Source organism: Penicillium waksmanii (assembly GCF_028829765.1).
Source record: "Penicillium waksmanii strain IBT 27052 chromosome Unknown utg000008l:1.0-5622682.0:1.0-5626561.0, whole genome shotgun sequence".
Classification (NCBI taxonomy): domain Eukaryota; kingdom Fungi; phylum Ascomycota; class Eurotiomycetes; order Eurotiales; family Aspergillaceae; genus Penicillium; species Penicillium waksmanii.
In genome coordinates this window covers 798046-817406 of record NW_026643254.1, presented here as the reverse complement: position 1 = coordinate 817406, position 19361 = coordinate 798046, and the positions used below count along the sequence as shown (strand labels likewise).

Here is a 19361-nt window from a genome sequence, read left to right as displayed (position 1 = left end):
CCCCCACTATTGCTCACAACAGCCCTGCGGCTGGCTTTTCAACCTCTGATTTCTGCATCCTGCGGCTCCAGACATCTCGTTTTTGGTCGCTTCCTTTCAACTTTACGAGCTCCGGACCCGGTTGACTCGTGTGCCAGCTGCGGTGTGGAACCATGCAAATCCCGGGAATAAATCCAGCAAGGGACCCCCCTCGCGCCGGGGGGGTGATCAATCACTTTTCGATCTTTTTTTCCCCGAGCTCATATTCTCGACTCCAGCTGCTGCTGTCAGTCTTCTCCTGATTGCATCCTTTACTTCCTCTCTGCGCCCGTCTACTCCGAGTCTGCTCTGTTCTACCAACGACTCCCACCGACACCATGTTGGCGCTTCATATCGCCCTCTACGTCCTCCTGGGCACAGCCCTAGTCTTTGCTATCGTCGAACTGGGTCTGTCCGCCTATGTTGTCTCGGGATACTCCGGTAACGCCGAGGAATGGAGCTGTGATGCCTTCACATGTGGCTATCACACTGTCAAGGTCTCCACGCCAGGAATTCTGGCTTTCCTCGTCTTCGTGTCTCTCTGGACGATGATCGTCTCGGTTGCCGCCGCCGTCTTGCCCTGGTTCTATGCGCGCAGGGGAAATGTCACTTCCAAGTTGAATATGACTCTGGGAATTTCTACTATCGTTGTTTACTTTATCACCTCCGTCTTTTGGTTGGCTTGCTTCGCTGATATCGTGACCATCTTTGGCGCCGGTAATGTTTATAATGATTACCTGAATGCGGTTGTTGCCTTTGCGGTCCTTCTTTGGTGAGTTTATTCCTGGTCCCATCACTGCATTTTTGCTGTATCGTACTAACTTTTCAAACACAGGCTGATCTTCGTCGCCCTCGTCATTCTTACGATCCTCACTGCCGTCGGCGTCCTCGTCTCCAGCTGGCCCGGCCATCAAAATATGCGCCAGAACCGCATGTCGGGGACTGCCCCGGTTCATGATGTACCTATGAGTACTGCCCCCCCTGCCCCTGTCCCTGTCCCTGGTGCTGTTCCCTCTGAGCTATCTGCGCGCGATGCTGAGGCTTTGCATGATCAGGCACACAGCCAATCCCATAGTATCTCTTCGCCATCGGCCGTTAACAGTGCGGAGCTCGACGGGGGCAACGGTCATAAATACTAGTGGGTGATTCGTCACTTCTTCAAGTCGCACTCGGAGTCCAACTCGAATCTTCAACTGAAATTTGGTTCCGGGGTTGTTTGTCCGGGCTTGCGACGATATTACACCTCCACTATATCTATCTGGGTTTCTGTTTTCCAAGGTTCTCGTGGTGTTAGTCCTCTCGAGGATCCGAATAATGTGTAATGGTTCTGTGTGTTGTGTGGTGGGATTATCCGTTCTGTGGATTTTGGATCATAGTATTGGTCCAACTATGTTGATATCATTCATACCTAGGTATCATATATATCATTGACTATTCCGTTCTATTCTACATCCTATCTTACCTAGTCCTCTCCCACTTTCCCTTTTACTTGGAACTTTCTCTGTTTCTGCAATACTGCTCTATCTGAGCGAAGAATCTCTGCATTCGGGCATGGGCCTGGTATATAGGGCAATCTATGTCATAACTCAAATTATGCGCACCCCGGCGCGTCGCTGGAAACAGGGGTCGATCACCCGAAAGAAAACATGAAGAAGGAAAAAAAAAGAAACGATCGTATGTCCAAGAGCAAGACTAATGCCCCCTCCATCTAAACCGCCGGCTTCTCCTCCGCCTCGGTCTCATCGTGGCTGTGCTTCTTCTTCTCCTTCTTCTTCTTATCCTTGGTTTCGGATTTCTTCATCGAGTCCGCCATCAGCTGTTCGAACGCCATGTAATCGCCCTCTTCTTCGGGGTCACGCGCAGCCTTGTATTGTTAGTATATGTTCATCTCTCAAGTGGACAGGAAAGGGAGAGGACATACCTTGGCGTAAATGTTACCTGCCAGGACCAGAGCGTGGGCACGCTCCACCCGCTTCTCCAAACGGATGCGCTTGTCACCCAGAACCTGGTCGCAGACCTCGCGCAGGACACTCTGGATCTCGAACTTGCTACCTCTCCAGGCCGCAGCCAGGATCTTGCCGGTGACCTTCTTCTCATATTCCGCCCGCTTCTCATCAGTCCAGTCCTCGCCGCCACGCTCCTCCATCTTGGCCATCTCCTCCATGGTCATTTGAGCATCGATAGCCGTGGAGATGGTGGTCCAGGTCTCCTTGGCCAGGGTGCCCTTGTCCTTCAGACGCGAGAAGAATCCCGAGATACCCAGGAACTTCTGTGACTTCAAGAACGAAGTACCCTTCTGCACATATGTGGCACCGACAGCGTGGAGGATCTCCAGACCAAAGGACTCCATCTTCAAGTTCTCCACCTCCAACCGAATCTTCTCCTCGAAGGCGTGGGTGACATCGAGGTTCTTATCAGTCTCAGTCCACACACTGAGGCGATCCACCAGCTTGTTGGCGAGAGTGTTGACACGTTCCTCGCGGGCCTTTTTCCGCTCCTCCTCAAAGGCGGCAAGGCGCTCCTGCTGCTCCTTCGACAGCCCCTTCTTCTTCTCTTTTTTGCGAAGCTCCTTCTCTTCCTGGGACAGACCAGCTGCATCCATGCGCGCCTCCTCCTCGGATCGGTCCATCAGCGCCTGTTGTCCCCAGTTCCGTCGGGGGGTGCTGGTACCGGAGCTTGGGACAGAGGTAGTCGAAGCCGAGGGTTTCTCCGGACCGGCGGGGGTGGAGGCGGATGTGGATTCCGAAGCAGACGGCTTCTCCGTGTAGGCAGGGGCGGCATCGCTAGAGCGCTCGGCGGGATGTTCGGCTTCACCGGCCTTAACCTCCTCGTCATGGACGTGTAGCTTCTCCTCGGCGGACTGGGCCAATTCCTCTTCCTCCATCTCCTGCATGGTAATATCCATCGTCGCGGTCAAGTCTTTCATGAGGGAGATCTCGCCGATCAGGTCGACAAAGGCCTCGCCGCCGAAGATCATGCTGAAAAACTCGGATGGGTCCTCTATGCGGTTGTCAGCTTGTTCCTCCAGATTCCGAGGGTAGGTATGAGCCCGTCAGGCCGTCAGCCCATGATCCCAACTTACCGAAACCTCCACTCGGCTGGGCCTCTTCCTTGCCGAACTTGTCATATCGTTTGCGGAGATCTTCGTTGCTCAGAATTTGGTAGGCTTCACCGATCTGGTGAGATTAGGTTGGGATTAGTTCGGTGTGGTGTGGTGTGATAGAAAGGTATATGTCATCAGAGCTTCGCGTACCTGTTGGAAGCGTTCGTGGGCGGTCTCATCGCCGGGGTTCTTATCTGCAGAGGTTCATGAAGTGATTAGACTTGAGATACTCATTCGAGACAAGGCTGAAACATACCGGGGTGTGTTACGATGGCCAGCTTGCGATAGGCCTTCTTGATCTCCAGCTCGGTGGCTGTGGGCTGGACACCCAGAGCATCGTAGTAGGTGGTATCAGCGACCATGATGGTCGTGGAGTGAGTATCCAAGGTTGTAAATAGAGGGTCCAAGTATCCAAATATCAACAATAACCCAGAATGAAGTGAATATCAAGAATATCAAGGGTATCAAAGTGATTCAACGTGTTTGCCTGGTTTTCCGCTACTTTTTTGCCGCCTCCCCGCGATTGGGCGGTGTGTCACGTGGGTTCCCCCCTTTTAATTGGCGATTTTCGCTTTTCTTCTTTTCCTTCCTCCACTTCCTCCTTTCTTTTTCCTCTCTCTTCTTCCCCTGCATTTGCATTTGCATCTGCTGTTTGCCATCTGCCCATCATGGGTTTCATTGGCAATGCCATCTACTACAGTTTCCATCCGTACCAATTGAGGTCGATCGTTCAATGGTAGACCTGCCTTGTGTTCATGTGGAGAGTTCGAGGATCATATCGCTAATCGTCTCTCTCACAGGAAAGTTTGGCACAACCCCCCTCATGAGCGTAACCCCGCCAATGAGACTCAGTCCGAGAAGGATTGTTTCAAGTTCCTTGACTTGACCAGTCGAAGCTTCAGTGCTGTCATTCAGGAACTCCACTCCGAGCTGCTCATGCCCGTCTGCGTCTTCTACCTTGTCCTTCGTGGTCTGGATACCATCGAGGATGATACCTCTATTCCTCTCGAGACGAAGGAGCCCCTGCTCCGTGGCTTCCAGGATTTCTTGACCCAGGAAGGATGGAACTTCACTGGCAACCGTCAGGAAGAGAAGGACCGTGAGCTGCTGGTTCAGTTCCCGTGTGTCATCACCGAGTTCATGAAGATGAAGCCCGCCTATCAGGCAATCATCAAGGACATCACGGCCAAGATGGGTAACGGCATGGCCGACTACTGCCGAAAGGCTGAGTTGTCGGACGCCAGCGTGAAGACGGTCGAGGAATACGATCTGTACTGTTACTACGTTGCCGGTCTGGTCGGCGAGGGTCTCACCCGCCTGTTCGTCGAGGCCGAGTTGGCCAACCCGGCTCTCCTCGAACGCCCCCATTTGCAAAAGTCGATGGGTCTCTTCCTGCAGAAGACCAACATCATCCGAGACATCCGAGAGGACTCCGATGATAACCGTCGCTTCTGGCCCCAAGAGATCTGGTCCAAACATGTGGACAACTTTGAAGATCTCTTCAAGCCGGAGTACAAGGAGGCTGCTCTGAACTGCAACTCCGAGATGGTCCTCAATGCCTTGGAGCACGCTGACGAGTGTCTCTTCTACCTCGCTGGCCTGCGGGAGCAGAGTGTCTTCAACTTCTGTGCCATCCCCCAGTCCATGGCTATCGCTACGCTGGAGCTGTGCTTCCGCAACTACGATATTTTCGAGCGCAACATCAAGATTACCAAGGGCGATGCATGCTCTCTGATGTTCGCATCAACCCAGAACCTTCGTGTCCTGTGTGATCGCTTCCGTGACCTGACCCGGAAGATCCACAAGAAGAACACTCCCAAGGATCCCAACTTCCTCAAGATCAGCATGGCCTGCGGTAAGATCGAGAAGTTCATCGAAACTATCTTCCCTTCGCAGAATGCCGAGGATGCCAACCGTCGGGTCAAGGGTGTTATCTCCGAGGAGCAACAGAAGAAGCGTGAAGAAGATGCTGAGAACAAGAATGACGTCTACTTTATGATGGCACTCATGGGCTGCATCGTCCTTTTTGTCGCTGGCACTATGATGTTCTTTGCCTGGATGATGGGCGCCCGGTTCGACCTTGCCTTCAAGGAGCTCATGAGTGGTAACTTCCGACCCCCAGCGCCATCCGCATCCGCGATTCATGAGGATCTTTAATCAACCAACCACCTCATAAATTACCCTGTACATCTACGGCGTTACGACCTACTGCTAATCTTCGATTCCCCTCCGGTGGCCTTGTTTTATTATTCCCCCATTACCCAGCTACCACGCGTCGCCACCGCAGCCACGATGTGTATTGATAATAATTTACCATTTTTTCTTTCTTCGCTTTTCCGTGTTCACTGACCTTGACCTCGTTGGACTTGTTCGAATAGGATTGGGACCCTTGAATGGGGTTAGCACGGATGTCAAATTGCGATCCGGCCCTCCAATGGCCGAGGTCGTGCCGAAGAAGTGCTGATATTATTAGGAGATTCGTCTCATTCACCAGTGATGTACTAGATTTGTGTTCTACGGTTCGCCGAGATAGCACACGTCCATTGAAGATCTGGCACATATCGTATACTTGCGTGTATATGGTACGTAATCCTGCAGTATTCGTAAAATTGTCTATTCAGTCAATCAATCCAATCAATTCTATTTCCTTTCATTCATTTTGCCTACTCCTCTCACCTAACTTGTAGTCCCTCTTGATGAAGAGACAGTATATCAGCCGAAAATAAAACGCATCTTCAAGTTCTTGACTGCTGAAGTGTCCAGTGGAACGATTTGGCGCAGGTTTATCTCGAAATGAACCGGAAGGCAGTACTTTCTTGACATGCTTCTTCCTAAGCCTCCTGAAATATGCATGCACCGAGATCAATCTTAACCCATCAACTATCCCCACGAGATGAATGATTGCAAATGCTTTGAAATCGGGCCCACTTCACCGAATCAGAAATCTCTGCTTTCTCAGCGCCCCCGGATTCGCTTCAATCAATGCATCTCATATCTCCTTCAACTCTGATACAATCCCCGCAAGCTTCTCTCCCAGTAATAAAGTACTCTCGCGACCGATACTCGGCAGTCCGAATTACCCAACTGCCGTCTTATGCGTGGTCTGCGAAGTCTCATTCCCCCACCAGCTCTCCTGGCTTCCTCTCGTTTATACTCTGCATCTTCAAGATATCCAATCACCATGGCTGGCAAAATGAAGACTGAGACGGAAAACTCCGGGTCTTTACCTCCGCTCTCCGCGAGTGACTTTCGTGCATATAATCGCATGTCTGAGCAGATGGAGGGTTTTGTAAGTTATCCATGTAGCCATCTTCGTGTGAGGACTTAGTACTGATGATAGCGAAGCATAGTCACTTTCGTTTGACTTGGAATCAGCTTTGGGACGCATGTAATGCCACGGGCAAGCGTCCTGCGGGATTATCAGCCCGCCAGATGATCATGATGGGACTACAATTCTGCTCGCAACTCGACTTCCACCACTCTATCGAGGAGCAACATATTTTCCCAGTGCTTGCGAAGAAAATGCCCGAATTCCGGAAAGAACTGGATCTTCTGAAGCAGCATAAACAGATTCATGCTGGCCTCGAGAAGCTCGAGGCTTACCTTGAGAAATGTCGCTCCGGCGAGGAGGACATGCGCCGTGAAGAGGTGCGCCGACTCATGGAGGGCTTTGGTAAGGTGCTCTGGCAGCATCTTGATGAGGAGGTTCAGACGCTCAACGCGGAAAATATGCGCCAATATTGGTCCGTTGAGGAAATGCGCCGCCTACCGATGTGATTTTTTTCGAGTTGTTCGGTGGTTGGATTTATACCCTCACATCTTTCTACCAGTATTAATGTAATCTTGAATTTATGACTATTTCGGGCATTGTTATATCAGTAGATTTGCTCTGTTGGTAGCAGTGATGGAATGGCCTGCAACAGGAGGAGAAATGAATTCGGCCTCTTGTCCTAACCGGTATCTTGCGATAGAGAACCATCGTGAGACATTGACCCAGTCTACTTGACGCATTCGGGATGGGGAAGCCCACTGAGATTGCACCTTGAGCTTGCGACCGACTGCTTACTCGGTACACGATGACCATCATAATATCTTACTTTGCTATCAGTGATATGCCACTTTGATATGCCACTGGCTACACTGCGTTACCATGGCCATCAGCCTCGATCTACTGATCGACACATGATGAGCACCACTGGGTAACTATCTGATTAATCTGCGCTTCTAAACTGCTGATTTAGCAACTGCGTCGCTGCAGTGACGATCGAAGCATCTGTTGATCTTCATGCACGATTGACTTGCCGTGCCACGATGTCCGAATCCATTGGCGATCGTTCGCGGCGTCTCCAACGCGCATCGGGTCGAATAAAAGAATTGAGGACGCCGCTTTTACTAGCCAAGAAATGATCAACATATTACGCCGCATTCGTTAGTTACGAGTCAACAGTCCTCCAATCAGAGTTGGTGGCCGGAGCGTTGGTATGCAAGGGGTTGACAAGAATGTGCAGCTCATCCGTTCATTCTCCTTGGATGACGAGCCGTAGCTTATCAATTGCGCGCGATCCAATCTTTGCCTCGTGATCATACTTTCTGAGAGAGGCGAGTGATTCCAAATGCTTTCCAAAGCCGTTGTAAGTAGGCACGTCTTATATTAATCTTGACTATACTTTCCGAGAACAAAGAAATCATCCCCACAACGCCAAGCTGTGATTTTGGAGTACAATAATATGTTTTTGAGAGTGGAAACAGAGTTCCGAATGAGGTTTGTTTAGTCCGATGGTCATACAACTTGAATTCTCGCCAATGCCGTAGAGAGTCGCCATGGGAAAGTTGAAGTTCTGTATCTACATTGCTAACCTGTAGATTATCAAACAGGACAATTCCACCTCTCTTCCCTTTTCGAGCGCAACTAGAAACTACTAGTACCTAGGTTGTATTTCTCGTAGATTACATGAAATTGAGATCGGACGCATGGCGATCATTGTCCAATCCGTCGTGGCGCCGCTGTCAACCAGATGCGACCACCAGACCCCGACTGGAATGTATCTGTCATCTAGACGCGCACGCTGCTTCCCACCTGTTCTGGTGTCTGATGAGTGCAGATGATCGATTTCTCCACTCAGGACCATTACAAGCAGAATATAGACGCAGAAGGCAGAATATCAGCACAGTCTTGAGACCAGAACAGCAAATCACTCGCGCTTCCAAGTGTGGTCGGCATTTGCCCTGATCAACATGATTCCCACATCCCCACCTCTTAGCGGGTCTGGGGCAATTCCCCAGAGTCTTGTGAAGCCTAACATCAGCACGACTTTTACTTCCTCATGCGGCTCACGCGCCGCATGCAAACTCTTGAGACGAAAGTATAAGAGCCACCGGCTAGTCGTGTACTCTGGGAGGAAAAGACCTGTCACGTCACATAGTGGTTCTTTTGGTTCAAACATTCTCCCAGAAAACACCATCTCACCTGCTTTTCACCATGAAGTTCATTACCGCAACTATTACTACCGCCATCTTGGCCGGCAATGCCCTCGCGGCGCCTGGAGGTTCTGGTCTTGCTGCCCGCCTGGAGGCTCGTGGTGTCCTCACTCGCCAGTCACTCCCCAAGATCGACAACTCCGACGAAGTGAACGGCGTCCTTCTCAAGGAAGGCTCCAGCTCGGCCAAGGTCCAGTATAGCAAGAACTGGGCTGGTATTGTCCGCGAGAAACCCCCTGCCAGCGGTACTTACAATATCGTCTCCGCAACCTTTACCGTGCCAGACCCTACGGCCACCGATGACTCCGGAGACACTCAAGCTGCCTCGGCCTGGGTTGGTATTGATGGCGATACCTATACCAAGGCTATTCTTCAGACCGGAATTGATGCCTATGTTTCGAATGGCGACGAGAAGTCCTACGACGCCTGGTATGAGTGGTATCCCAACCCAGCGGAAAACTTCGAGATCGATCTCTCTGCCGGCGATGTGATCGTCGCCACAGTTGAATCCAACTCGCCCAGCGAGGGCGTCGCTATTATTGAGAACAAGTCCTCCGGAAAGAGTGTGACTAAGACTCTCTCGGCTCCTTCTACTTCTGCCACTCTTGGTGGACAAAATGCCGAGTGGATTGTTGAGGACTTCAACAGTGGTAACTCCATGGTGCCTCTAGCCAACTTTGGTGAAATCACTTTCACCGGTGCCCAGGCCAAGGGTGGTGACAGCGAGTATGGCGTTAACGATGGCTCGATTCTGGATATTCAACAGAACGGACAGGTGCTGGCGCATGTCGAGGTTGAGAGTGATACTGAGTTTACTGTCACTTATGAGTAAGTGAAAATCTCTCGGCTAATTCAAAGTTGTGTATAGCCCAGGCGGTCATGTTTTCTTTTTTCTCTCCCTTTTTGGGGCTTTTGAACCTTGGAAGGCTCTCGAATATTATTGGTGTTTCGGAGTTGTCTTTAGAAATAGAAGGGGATGAGCTCACGAGATTTGATATAAAAAGATATATTTAATTTCTTAATATTACTTGTATCTGCTGATTGCTTGGAGAAAAGGTAACTCGTTCCAACATGGCATTAGCCATCAGGGCCGCACAACTGAGTGCTTGAAGACATTCTTTGGGTCATATTCTTGCTTGACCTTTTTGAGTGTCTCATAACGATTCCCGTAGATGACCCTCAAATCTAATTTCTCGTCTGGATTCAGCGGAATATATGAAATAGGGTAAATGTTGGCTGGATCTGTCTTCATGAGAGCATCGTAAAATCGCTGGCCCCACTCCCGCAGTTCCTCAAAAGCTTTTGGAGAGGAAGACAAGGGAAGAATCTCGACGAGGAAATGCGGATCCCTTGCGTTGAACACCGAGTTTGCAAATTCTCGGGGTGCCTCCGCACGGAGCTCATGTATGCCCAATGCAGGTCCTGAGTAGTTGGGTCGGCTTTTTGCGAAAGTGCCAACTATATCAATAACCTCGGGTGTCAAATCGTAGAATCCAGGACAGAAAATTGTAGCGTATGACATTTTCTCTGTGAGAGTCGCAGCTACTTCACTGAATTCCAAGATTGTTGTTGGCGCGACGTTTTTGACCGCAATAGGAGCCAGTTCGGCTACTCTGTCAACCCACTTTTGGCCTTCTTCGAGATTGGATGAGGACCAAATCACAAAAACGGTGAATGCCCTTCCTTCTGGCCCATCCATCACGGCTTGATATAAGCCCATGGCGCGTGGGATTCCCTCCTCTTTGAGCTTGCGATAATTCTCATTATACTGTCGTATCGTGGCGACCAAATCTGCCGATTGGTAGGCGAAGAAACCCCCCAAGTATCTGTCTTGATATTTAGAATCCAAAAAAAGTTGATGCGAATAATCTCACCTTACCTTTTCTGAAGGGTAGACCTTGATGAGAAGCTCGTAAATAACTGCCACCGATCCACCCCCTCCTCGGATGGCCATGAGCAAAGTCTCGTCGGCATCCACAATATTGCCTTGTCCATCCACTACCCGAGCGCCCACGATCTGATCCGATCCAAGTCCGTGGTTTGTGCTCAAAAGACCGTATCCCCCATGAATAGCCCACCCAGTATATCCGACACTGGGTGTCACTGCGTGGGCGGTTGTCATTTTATGCTTATCAAGCTCTCTGTGTAGATCCAAATTTATCACCCCACCACCAACTTGTGCAGTATGAGAAGCTTTGTCGACATATACATGAGATATATCACGCATATCGATCAAGACACCATCTTGTACAACCGTTCGACCGAACATATCATGCCCGCCTCCTCTGACACTGAAAGGCAGATTGCTTATTGTCAGAACTTTTACCAATGAAGCAATATCCTCGATCGTACGTGGGCGTACGATTATCCGCGGGGTTCTAGTTTCCTGAATAACGAACTGCTCGCGAAGTTCCGCAAAGTCGGTGGAGTCTGGAGTTGCATGACGGATGTGTGAGTTTGCCGATAAAAATTGGATGAGTCGGTTCATGGCGATAAATCCCGAGGCTAACTCTTTATGTGCCTTTGGAATGGAATAAAGCAGATCGAACTTGAATCTCACCGCAGGTGCTGGAAGCTCTATTTATGCTTCTGCGGCACCGCAGTGGGGGGCCTAATCTGACATTTTCCTGACCCAAAAAGCCATTTCGAACAAGAGCCTGGGTTCAGGTATGAGTTTAGAGTGGCTCTCTTCGCAATGACGCAAAAGTTTCCGGATCTTGAATTTTGCCCCGTTTCGATGAGGGCGAGATCATAGAAACCATCGCCAAGTGCAGGTTAGCATACATTGGTCGAGGTCCCCAAGACCCATAAGCTTCGAATAGCAGGCTTCCAAGGGTGAATAGCGAATGATGTATTAGCAAGAGTGCCTCTGTCGATTCTACTAAATAATGGCAATGGTTCCAAATATACGCTAGGTTCGACAATGAAAATGGCAGCTTTTGACGCCAGAAAAGGTCGCCTTTCGACCGGTAATGTTTATGCATCCAATTACAAGCCCAGGTGGCATTATATTCTTAAACTATCATCCCCATACACGATTGAATTCTTTTCATCTTTTCGGGGCACTGAGACGGCTGTGACATGGGTGACCGTTGCATCCTGTAAGATCCTGGCCTCGTATTGCGTATTGCGTATTGCGGCGGGGTAGAGCTGCAGCTATTCACCAAGAGAGCAACCATTCCACGATGACACTCGTGTTCTAAAATTTTTGTCATTAACTTGTCCTCTTCGGACACACTAAAGTTCGAAGTCGACACAAAGTGTGAGATTTAAACTATTCCACGCTATCCTATTGAGGGTAATACCTATAATGCATTATCTCTCTCATTGGCCCGCAGACTGCCTGCTCCTCATTGCGGACCAGCTATCCAAATATGGTAGCCTCAGCTCCCTCGCACGAACAAGCAAGCGAATGTACTTGCTACTGAATCCCCATCTTTTTCGTCGCGCTGTCAAATCTCGAGGTGCAACAGCCGCCTTGTGGTGGGCAATCCGGATTGGCAACTTGACTGAGACGCGGTTTGCACTCGAAGCCGGGGCATATCTCGATGCCAAGGAAGACGAAGTTTCGAGGCACGGGTATTGCGTGGCGAGCGAAGCTTTAAAATCTCGATATCACATGAGTCAACTGTGGAATAATCGAAAGTATTTCGGGTGGAAGGTCGACCCTCGTGTGGTAGATAGCAGGCTCGACGATTATCGCCCCTTGATTCTCCTGCTACTCGATAGTGATGCCGACATCCACGGCAGAGATGGAAGGGGATGGATGTCTCTGCACCAGGCAGCCTGGCTGTCCGATGAAGAAATGGTGCGAGTCTTGGTGGAAACCGGTGCTGATATTACACTTCCGTCGGACGAAGGCACCACTCCGCTACATCTTGCTGCTTTCCGTGGCCATGTAGAGGCGATCAGGTTTCTCTTGGAGAGAGGAGCCGATATCAACGGGTGTAAAAAGTTTCCCAGTACGCCATTTCCTCACGCAGCTCGGGAGGGTTTTCATGAAGCGACTGCATTCTTGCTCGAAAAGGGATATGAAGTCGACGCAATAGACTGGGGCGAACAAACGCCTCTTCATTCTGTGGTCTGGAGTGGGGCTTGCAGGCCCATCGAAGATATCATACAGCTTTTAATCGACAAGGGTGCTGAAATTGAGGCCGTTGATGCAAAAGGGATGACTTCTCTGCAGAAAGCTGTTGCGTTTGGATACTCAATAGAAGTCATTGACTGCTTAGTTGCAAATCGCGCAAAAGTCGAGGTGAGAGATCTAGACGGGCGCAATTTACCTCAGCTAGGATGGAAGCATCGAAATTACAGCATCGCGGAGCGTTTTGCGCGACGTTCAGCGCAAAGTACAAACCGTGCCTCACGATGATGGACAAACCCGCGGAATCTTATAACAGTAAGCCGAGGAAATCATTGGCACCGAGAGCGAATAATCGTCGGCTAGTTGCATATACATGCTCTGGCAGCCAAGTTCTCGCCGGTCCCTGTGCTTTTATGCCCTCCTGTCAGTCCAAGGCGGATACCGAAGATGACGGTGAGTCAATAGAGTTTTTTTATATGCATCATCTCGAGCTGACACGTGTCTTGAAAACCATTAGATCGTCGGTGACAAAGAAAGTATCATCCAGGGGTTTGTGGAGTTTTCCCCTGCAGTCCAGACCATCATCGGGCACGCCGATCAACGTTTGAAGATTTGGTCGACACGGATATGCCCACCCGACTAAAAGGCCACGCATCATTGCTGAGCGATGCTACAATCCTGTTTCAGCCATGTAATACATCTCACCGACCGGTCAATTAGAATCGTTCACTACTCTGACTTTTTGGCGGCCAATATTTCTTTTGCGGGATATCGGACAAGGTGGCACGATGATTGTTGAGGGTCCGGTCAGCATTGCTCTCTCTCTTGGTACTAGGGCGAGAAAGAACTAGGAAGGCTGATAATTTATCAGTATTCGCATCATTCGAAGATTGAGAAGAGACTGACTACACTTAGCCAACCTGGATGGGCGATCCAGGATACTGTTCGGGTCGCGTGTGAGCTCCTCCTCCCTTGGGCACTTTGGTGGGGAATTGACTAAATCCGCGGACAGGAGTAAATCCGCGGACAGCGGCTGGGATGGTCAGTTTTATGCAGGCCTGTCGCCTGCGTCTATCATAACGTGCGAAAATTGTTTCAGAAATTTTTGAGCTGTTGAAGAACCTGAAGCCCAGGCAAATGCACCAGGCCGGATTGCAATTGAGAGATCGAAGGATCGGCAGACGGAGGAATGATCAGTGCGAAATTTTAGATTAGCCTAGGCACTCCTCGTAACCTTGTTGAAGACGCTTTTTGATGTCATATTTCCTCATTTTCCATTTTCATTTTCCATTTTCATTTCCTTACGTGCAGATGGACCCGATCCCTCGGGAATTCTATCGGTTGTAAGACATCGTTACATATCTGTATTTGGGAAATCAAAAGCTAGGGCGTCTTAAAGTGGAGTCGACAACTTAGAACCTTTCCCTCGGATCACACAGGAGAATTGTTGACGTGGTAAGGTGTACGCGACTCGGAGGAGCCCCGCAGAATCCCGAAGGAACTACTAGAATCCTTCAACGGTCGCTATCTCCGATGCAGGAAATGCCAAAATCTGATTTTGAAGAGAACAAGCACTCTAGTCTTGTATTCCCCATGTGAATGCCCCATGGTCGCGTTTGATCCTCATGAACCCTTGACCTTCTCCCCTCAGCCTTGACAAACCCAAATTTGGGCCGTCATACGAGAGGGCCGGGCGAGTTGGGCCGATGGGGCCGTCCGTTCAACAATTCCACTCCACTTGCCATCCCTGTTCAACCAACTGCCATTGGTTACCGACACCTCGGGTTAGAGGGAGGGGTTCTGGGTGGGCTTGGAAAAGCGCCGATCTGGGATCTCACCCGCGTTGCATGAAATTCAAGGAAGAGCCCAGTGAGCGAGGCATCTTCCTGGGAGGCAGTCTGCTTCGGAAGCACTTTTTTTTTTAACAAAGGTTCCGTCTATCCCAGAAATTCTGTGTCTCCGGCTTGCCCGGGCCAACATTAAGAACACGGGGCCAAAGTGATACATCGCCTGCAGATGGACCCTCTTCCGGTAACGCGGTACGCGAGTCAAATCCCGGCCCCAGGGCTGACCGCGAAAAGACGTGTCCTGCTTCTGCATAAGCCTGGTGCGTTGTGTCTTCCGCGTGTACCCCAGGACCTACATATTTCTCCCTTTGTCTCCTCCCGGGGCCACCAGCGCCATCGTGTCGGGTCCGTGGCGGATAATTGCCTGCCATTCGATCCCAAACAGGGACGCAGACCGCCCATTTCGCCTTCAAGCCTTGAGTAAACCCCCCAATCCTGACAGCCGCTGTACTGCTAGAGTGGAGTGGGGGATTCCGGAAATTTCTGTGGCCCAAATTAGTACGAGTACATACAACAAGCCGTAGGGAGTGGGTGTGTACTAACTATGGAGCACAGAGTACATACTCCGTACATAAGTGTATGTACATTTCTTAGAAGTGGGCTGTAGATCATAACTGCAGATCCTGGTCGTCTCATGGGCCCATCGACTCAGCCGAGATGGTTCGTATTGAAATAAAACAAGCAGAAAATTTACGATCAGTACGGAGGACTCCGTGCACATCCCTGTTGCCGCATGACTTTAATTTAGGGGCCCGTCATTACCATCCCGGGGCTTGTCCCGACACACTGGTTGAACCTGGTGGGGATAGGAATGATTTAACTTCGAAACAACACTATGTATGTATTCGCATGAGCTAGGTTCCCGACAGTCTGGGTCGGAATCGCGTACATTTCCCTTGCGCGCTGGCTTGACCTTGAAAAACGGTGCAGGTGGCTCTCCGCCGAGGCCAACTTTTCCTTCTTCTAGCTGGTTTCCCCCACTTTCGTTAGCTTTGGCGTTTCCAGCCGTTCGAGCTCCTATGCTGGTGCTACAATTGCTCCCTTGATACCATGGCGAATATCGCAGATATTGCAGATATACAGGTCGATCCAGATGTTAGCGTCAGTCAATCAGTTCGAAATTCCATGCTGGCCCAGCAACTGACAGGTGGATCAGACTTCATCCAGCGACTACGACAGCATACGCAGTGACTTGACGTCTCTGACGGAGTCCATTTATTCCTACATCTACGAGAATGGCCGCACCTATCACGCTTACCGATCCGGGTCTTATGTATGGGTGACTTCTCCGAGTGCTGATTTTCGTCTGAGCCAGCTGACAAGATAGTTTCTCCCCAATGATGAGCGGGAACAAGGTATGGACAATCCCATTTTGCCGAGCCGGTTAGATAAACTGACATGAATGCCTGAACAGATAGACTCGATGTTTTGCATCATATTTTCCGCCTTGTCCACGGTGGCGACTTGTGTCAAACGCAACTCGAACATCCACAAAGGATTCTTGACATTGGCACAGGGACAGGCATTTGGGCCATTGAGGGTTTGTTTCGACCGTTCCAGCCTTTCAGTCGTATATAGCTTACAATAAATGACAGTTGGGGACCAATTCCCAGGCGCAGAGGTTATCGGTGTGGATTTGTCACCGATTCAGCCCGGATGGTAAATACAATCTGGATCCATCTGGTGAGATCGATGCTGAAAATGTTCCAGGGTTCCGCCAAACGTTCGTTTCGTGATCGAAGATATGAATCAATCGGACTGGAGCTTTGCTGAGGGTTCATTTGACTTGATCCATATACGATGCCTCGCGGGTTGCCTCGATGACTGGACTGCGTTCCTACGCCGGTGCTACGAGTATGTTCATACAAAGAAATGAAGGCCAGAAAGGCCAGTCGGAACCGATTTTTGCTTACCAAATTTCAGTCATCTCAGACCCGGAGGCCGACTTGAAGTGGCAGATTGCTATCCACATCTAGAATGTGACGATGACACATGGTCAAATGATAGTTATCTACGGATCTGGCAGGTAAATTTATCACTTCTCCTCGGAACTCATGGTTAAATGCTCATTCTCTCAAAGACCGAGTACCACCGAATAACCGGAGTCCAGGGTAGACTTTGGGATTTGTCAACCTGTTTGAAAGGACTAGTCTCAGAAGCCGGATTCGAGAATGTCGAGTTGTCAGAATTCCGAGTTCCGATGGGGAGTTGGGCAAAGGATCCAAAATTGAAGGAGATAGGGCGCTATTTTCGGGCTCAGTTCCTCGACGGTGCCGTGGAGAGCTATTCGCTTGCTCTGTTCACACGGTTTGGGAATTGGACATCTGCCGAAGTGCAGGTATTGCTGGCTCAGGTGAGAGCAGAGCTTCGACAGAATAAAATCCACGTTTATTCTCGAATGTATGTGACCATAACCGCAGGTGATACTATCACCGTCCGCGATGACTGATTCATGTTATCAAGTTGAACATTGACGGCTAACCTCGGAACTGAAATAGGGGTTTTGCGTTAGGACAGAAGCCGGCATGAACATTGGGGCTTGCACTACTACTACTACTACTACTACTACTACTACTACTATATATGGGAACTTGGGAACCTTCGAAAATAGAAGGCAGTGATAATGACTTATGACCATAGACATGATACCAATACAAGAATCACCTTCAATCTGGACAAAGAGTCCCGTCACAAATACTACCTTGGTAGAAATAGAATCATATGTTTACACGTTCATATGTGATTCAACTTGAACATCTCTTGAAGACCGTCTGCCAAGATTGTTGTAAATTGTAGTGGCCTCAGGCCAACATCCGCACCCTTTTCCTTCAATCCTCACCTTTCTTTTTCTTTTGCTTTAGTATCTTTCCGCCCACCCTTTTCCCCCATTTCTCCCCCCAACGAGAATGCTATGATGTATATTAGTACATTTTATTAAACCATGGAAATATGGAATCCTTGACTGTGCGCCCTGAACCCCCGGATTCCTTTCGCATCAGGCGCAAGCCCGTCTCCAACCCCAACTTGCGGGCGACTGTCGATCCCCCATCTCACAACACAAGCTCGCTATCTCCGCCTCGTTCATTGTCCAGACCTCCATCCTACACTGATCTATTTGGACCGGCACATCGAGACTCTCCGGTGACACCTCAGAGGCCTCGAACAGCTGGTGCGACATCCTCATCGATCTCCTTATCACAAACACAAACACAGGCACCGCCACCGCCACCGCCACAGCTGCCAACCCCCATCCAAAGAGCGTATGGGGAAGCTCGGCACTTTCTCGGGGGTTTGATCAGTCACCCAGCGGAGTCAAACAAGCATTTCACTCTATTGCGCCATGGATTTCCAGTCGTCTTCTATCGCGGAAATGCCACATCGGTCGCGGTGTCTATCTTCTCCGATAGCCCCTTGCCGCTCGATCGGACTCTCTGGCTGCAAAACAGAGGCTGGTCCGGAACAACCGGAATGCGCACTAAAGCATTATTTCGATTAAACGACAGTTGGCTTGATGTCACACCAGGCATGCCCGTACGAGCCGACCAGGTGAACCCGGATGATGAACGTGCTTGGCAGCGCGATATTAAAAAGTTTCGCAAGAAGGCTCCCCAACGTCCTCGTGATACGCATCAGTTGCGCGAGACGGTTGTCGTGCGAATTCCAGCTGAGGCCGGTGATGGTTACTTCCAGCTGGTGCTCTGCCAGGGCCCCAAGAAGAAGGTTCTCAGGCAACAGTCCAGTCTTTCGTGTTCTTTCGACCTCGGCCAGCCCCCACTCCATTCGCGGTGCTAGCCTTAGTACAATGCCGCTTGAAGTTGGCGCAATGGTGGTCGGTTTATATGCGAAAACAGCCGCACGAACTGCAGCCGCCCCCGCCTCTGCGGCGCTTGCTACCAGAGTCGATCGATATCGCCCGACCTGGGTCAAACAGGCTGCAGTACAAAAGGTTTATACTGCAAGTGGTGTTGAAACACGCGTTGCAGGACTGTTCACCTCCTCTGCTGGTCCAGGTCAAGGCGTCGCCGTCGATGAAAGTGTTTCCCCAGTCGCTTGTCAATTACCGGTGGGGGATGGTCCACAAGCACCCTTCCCACTGACCTTCAAAGCCCGAGGTCAAATTGACAACTCCGCACCTTTCAATAGTCCCACAGACACTCCAAAGTTGACCCTCACAAGCACTCCCGATTGGGTAATTGAGCAGCTACGTGGATACTTTTTTGGCTGGGCAAGGTTCGACGCAAGCACTGAGAAAGATCCATCATTAGGTTCTTGGTCCCCCATGATTTTGGCCGTTCGAAATTTGGATCCACTCCGGGCTTCGCGTGTCAATATCTCACAAATTTCGAAACATGTTGTAACACTACGTCTATTGGACGAGGTACCAATACAGACAAGCAAGGTTCAAATCCGGGTGTTGGGGTTCCTCAGAGTTGAGGTTCCGCCTCCCAGAGGTAGCACTAGTCAGGAACTTGCAGACGCCCAGGCTGCGGCTGGAGAAGCAGCCGTCCTAGCTGATGCTTATGATGCTGATGTAGTGCAGAATACCTTGGTTTATCCAGGTTGGTCACCTGAAACCCCTAGTGCACTTGAGATCCAGAAGCAACAATCGAGCTGGGTTGGTCGAACCTTGGAAGGATACACGACCATGCGGGCCAAAGGACAGAAATGGGTCGATCAAGTGCCGTTGCATAAGCTTGGGGTTCGTTCGGAGACTGATGAATGGCGGGAGAGACAAGTGGCTGTCAATGGGTTTTGGATCGTTCGATGAGTTTGAGTACAAACTGCGTCTTGTATTTTATGCGCCACCCTAGGCAGGTACTACTGGGTCCTA

General features: G+C 50.2%; 9 protein-coding genes across 9 annotated transcripts; 7 read left to right on the top strand and 2 right to left on the bottom strand.

Annotated features, from left to right (window-relative positions):
- Nucleotides 1-356: 356 nt before the first annotated feature.
- On the top strand, nt 357-1157 carry N7481_008660 (MARVEL domain-containing protein; the record flags this gene model as incomplete). The annotated part of the gene is made up of 2 exons (XM_057267879.1): nt 357-790; nt 854-1157. 2 exons carry the CDS (start codon nt 357-359, stop codon nt 1155-1157), a joined length of 738 nt encoding a protein of 245 aa, XP_057118556.1.
- Nucleotides 1158-1726: 569 nt separating this feature from the next.
- Nucleotides 1727-3483, bottom strand: N7481_008659 (DnaJ domain protein; the record flags this gene model as incomplete). The annotated part of the gene is made up of 5 exons (XM_057267878.1): nt 1727-1882; nt 1940-3018; nt 3101-3194; nt 3272-3315; nt 3378-3483. The coding sequence occupies 5 exons, from the start codon at nt 3481-3483 to the stop codon at nt 1727-1729; spliced, it is 1479 nt and encodes a 492-aa protein (XP_057118555.1).
- A 306-nt stretch (nt 3484-3789) lies between these two features.
- erg9 (bifunctional farnesyl-diphosphate farnesyltransferase/squalene synthase) lies at nt 3790-5278 on the top strand (the record flags this gene model as incomplete). The annotated part of the gene is made up of 2 exons (XM_057267877.1): nt 3790-3857; nt 3922-5278. 2 exons carry the CDS (start codon nt 3790-3792, stop codon nt 5276-5278), a joined length of 1425 nt encoding a protein of 474 aa, XP_057118554.1.
- A 1024-nt stretch (nt 5279-6302) lies between these two features.
- On the top strand, nt 6303-6898 carry N7481_008657 (hemerythrin domain-containing protein; the record flags this gene model as incomplete). The annotated part of the gene is made up of 2 exons (XM_057267876.1): nt 6303-6410; nt 6467-6898. The coding sequence occupies 2 exons, from the start codon at nt 6303-6305 to the stop codon at nt 6896-6898; spliced, it is 540 nt and encodes a 179-aa protein (XP_057118553.1).
- Nucleotides 6899-8600: 1702 nt separating this feature from the next.
- N7481_008656 (A4/G1 family peptidase) lies at nt 8601-9431 on the top strand (the record flags this gene model as incomplete). The annotated part of the gene is made up of 1 exon (XM_057267875.1): nt 8601-9431. The coding sequence occupies one exon, from the start codon at nt 8601-8603 to the stop codon at nt 9429-9431; it is 831 nt and encodes a 276-aa protein (XP_057118552.1).
- Nucleotides 9432-9683: 252 nt separating this feature from the next.
- On the bottom strand, nt 9684-11087 carry N7481_008655 (FAD-binding oxidoreductase; the record flags this gene model as incomplete). The annotated part of the gene is made up of 2 exons (XM_057267874.1): nt 9684-10425; nt 10474-11087. The coding sequence occupies 2 exons, from the start codon at nt 11085-11087 to the stop codon at nt 9684-9686; spliced, it is 1356 nt and encodes a 451-aa protein (XP_057118551.1).
- An 822-nt stretch (nt 11088-11909) lies between these two features.
- N7481_008654 (ankyrin repeat domain-containing protein) lies at nt 11910-12971 on the top strand (the record flags this gene model as incomplete). Its single annotated transcript, XM_057267873.1, has 1 exon — nt 11910-12971. The coding sequence occupies one exon, from the start codon at nt 11910-11912 to the stop codon at nt 12969-12971; it is 1062 nt and encodes a 353-aa protein (XP_057118550.1).
- Nucleotides 12972-15580: 2609 nt separating this feature from the next.
- N7481_008653 (class I SAM-dependent methyltransferase) lies at nt 15581-16979 on the top strand (the record flags this gene model as incomplete). The annotated part of the gene is made up of 8 exons (XM_057267872.1): nt 15581-15631; nt 15687-15803; nt 15858-15885; nt 15945-16070; nt 16126-16189; nt 16241-16384; nt 16454-16556; nt 16611-16979. The coding sequence occupies 8 exons, from the start codon at nt 15581-15583 to the stop codon at nt 16977-16979; spliced, it is 1002 nt and encodes a 333-aa protein (XP_057118549.1).
- A 500-nt stretch (nt 16980-17479) lies between these two features.
- N7481_008652 (LipA and NB-ARC domain protein) lies at nt 17480-19298 on the top strand (the record flags this gene model as incomplete). Its single annotated transcript, XM_057267871.1, has 2 exons — nt 17480-18278; nt 18346-19298. 2 exons carry the CDS (start codon nt 17480-17482, stop codon nt 19296-19298), a joined length of 1752 nt encoding a protein of 583 aa, XP_057118548.1.
- Nucleotides 19299-19361: the final 63 nt, after the last annotated feature.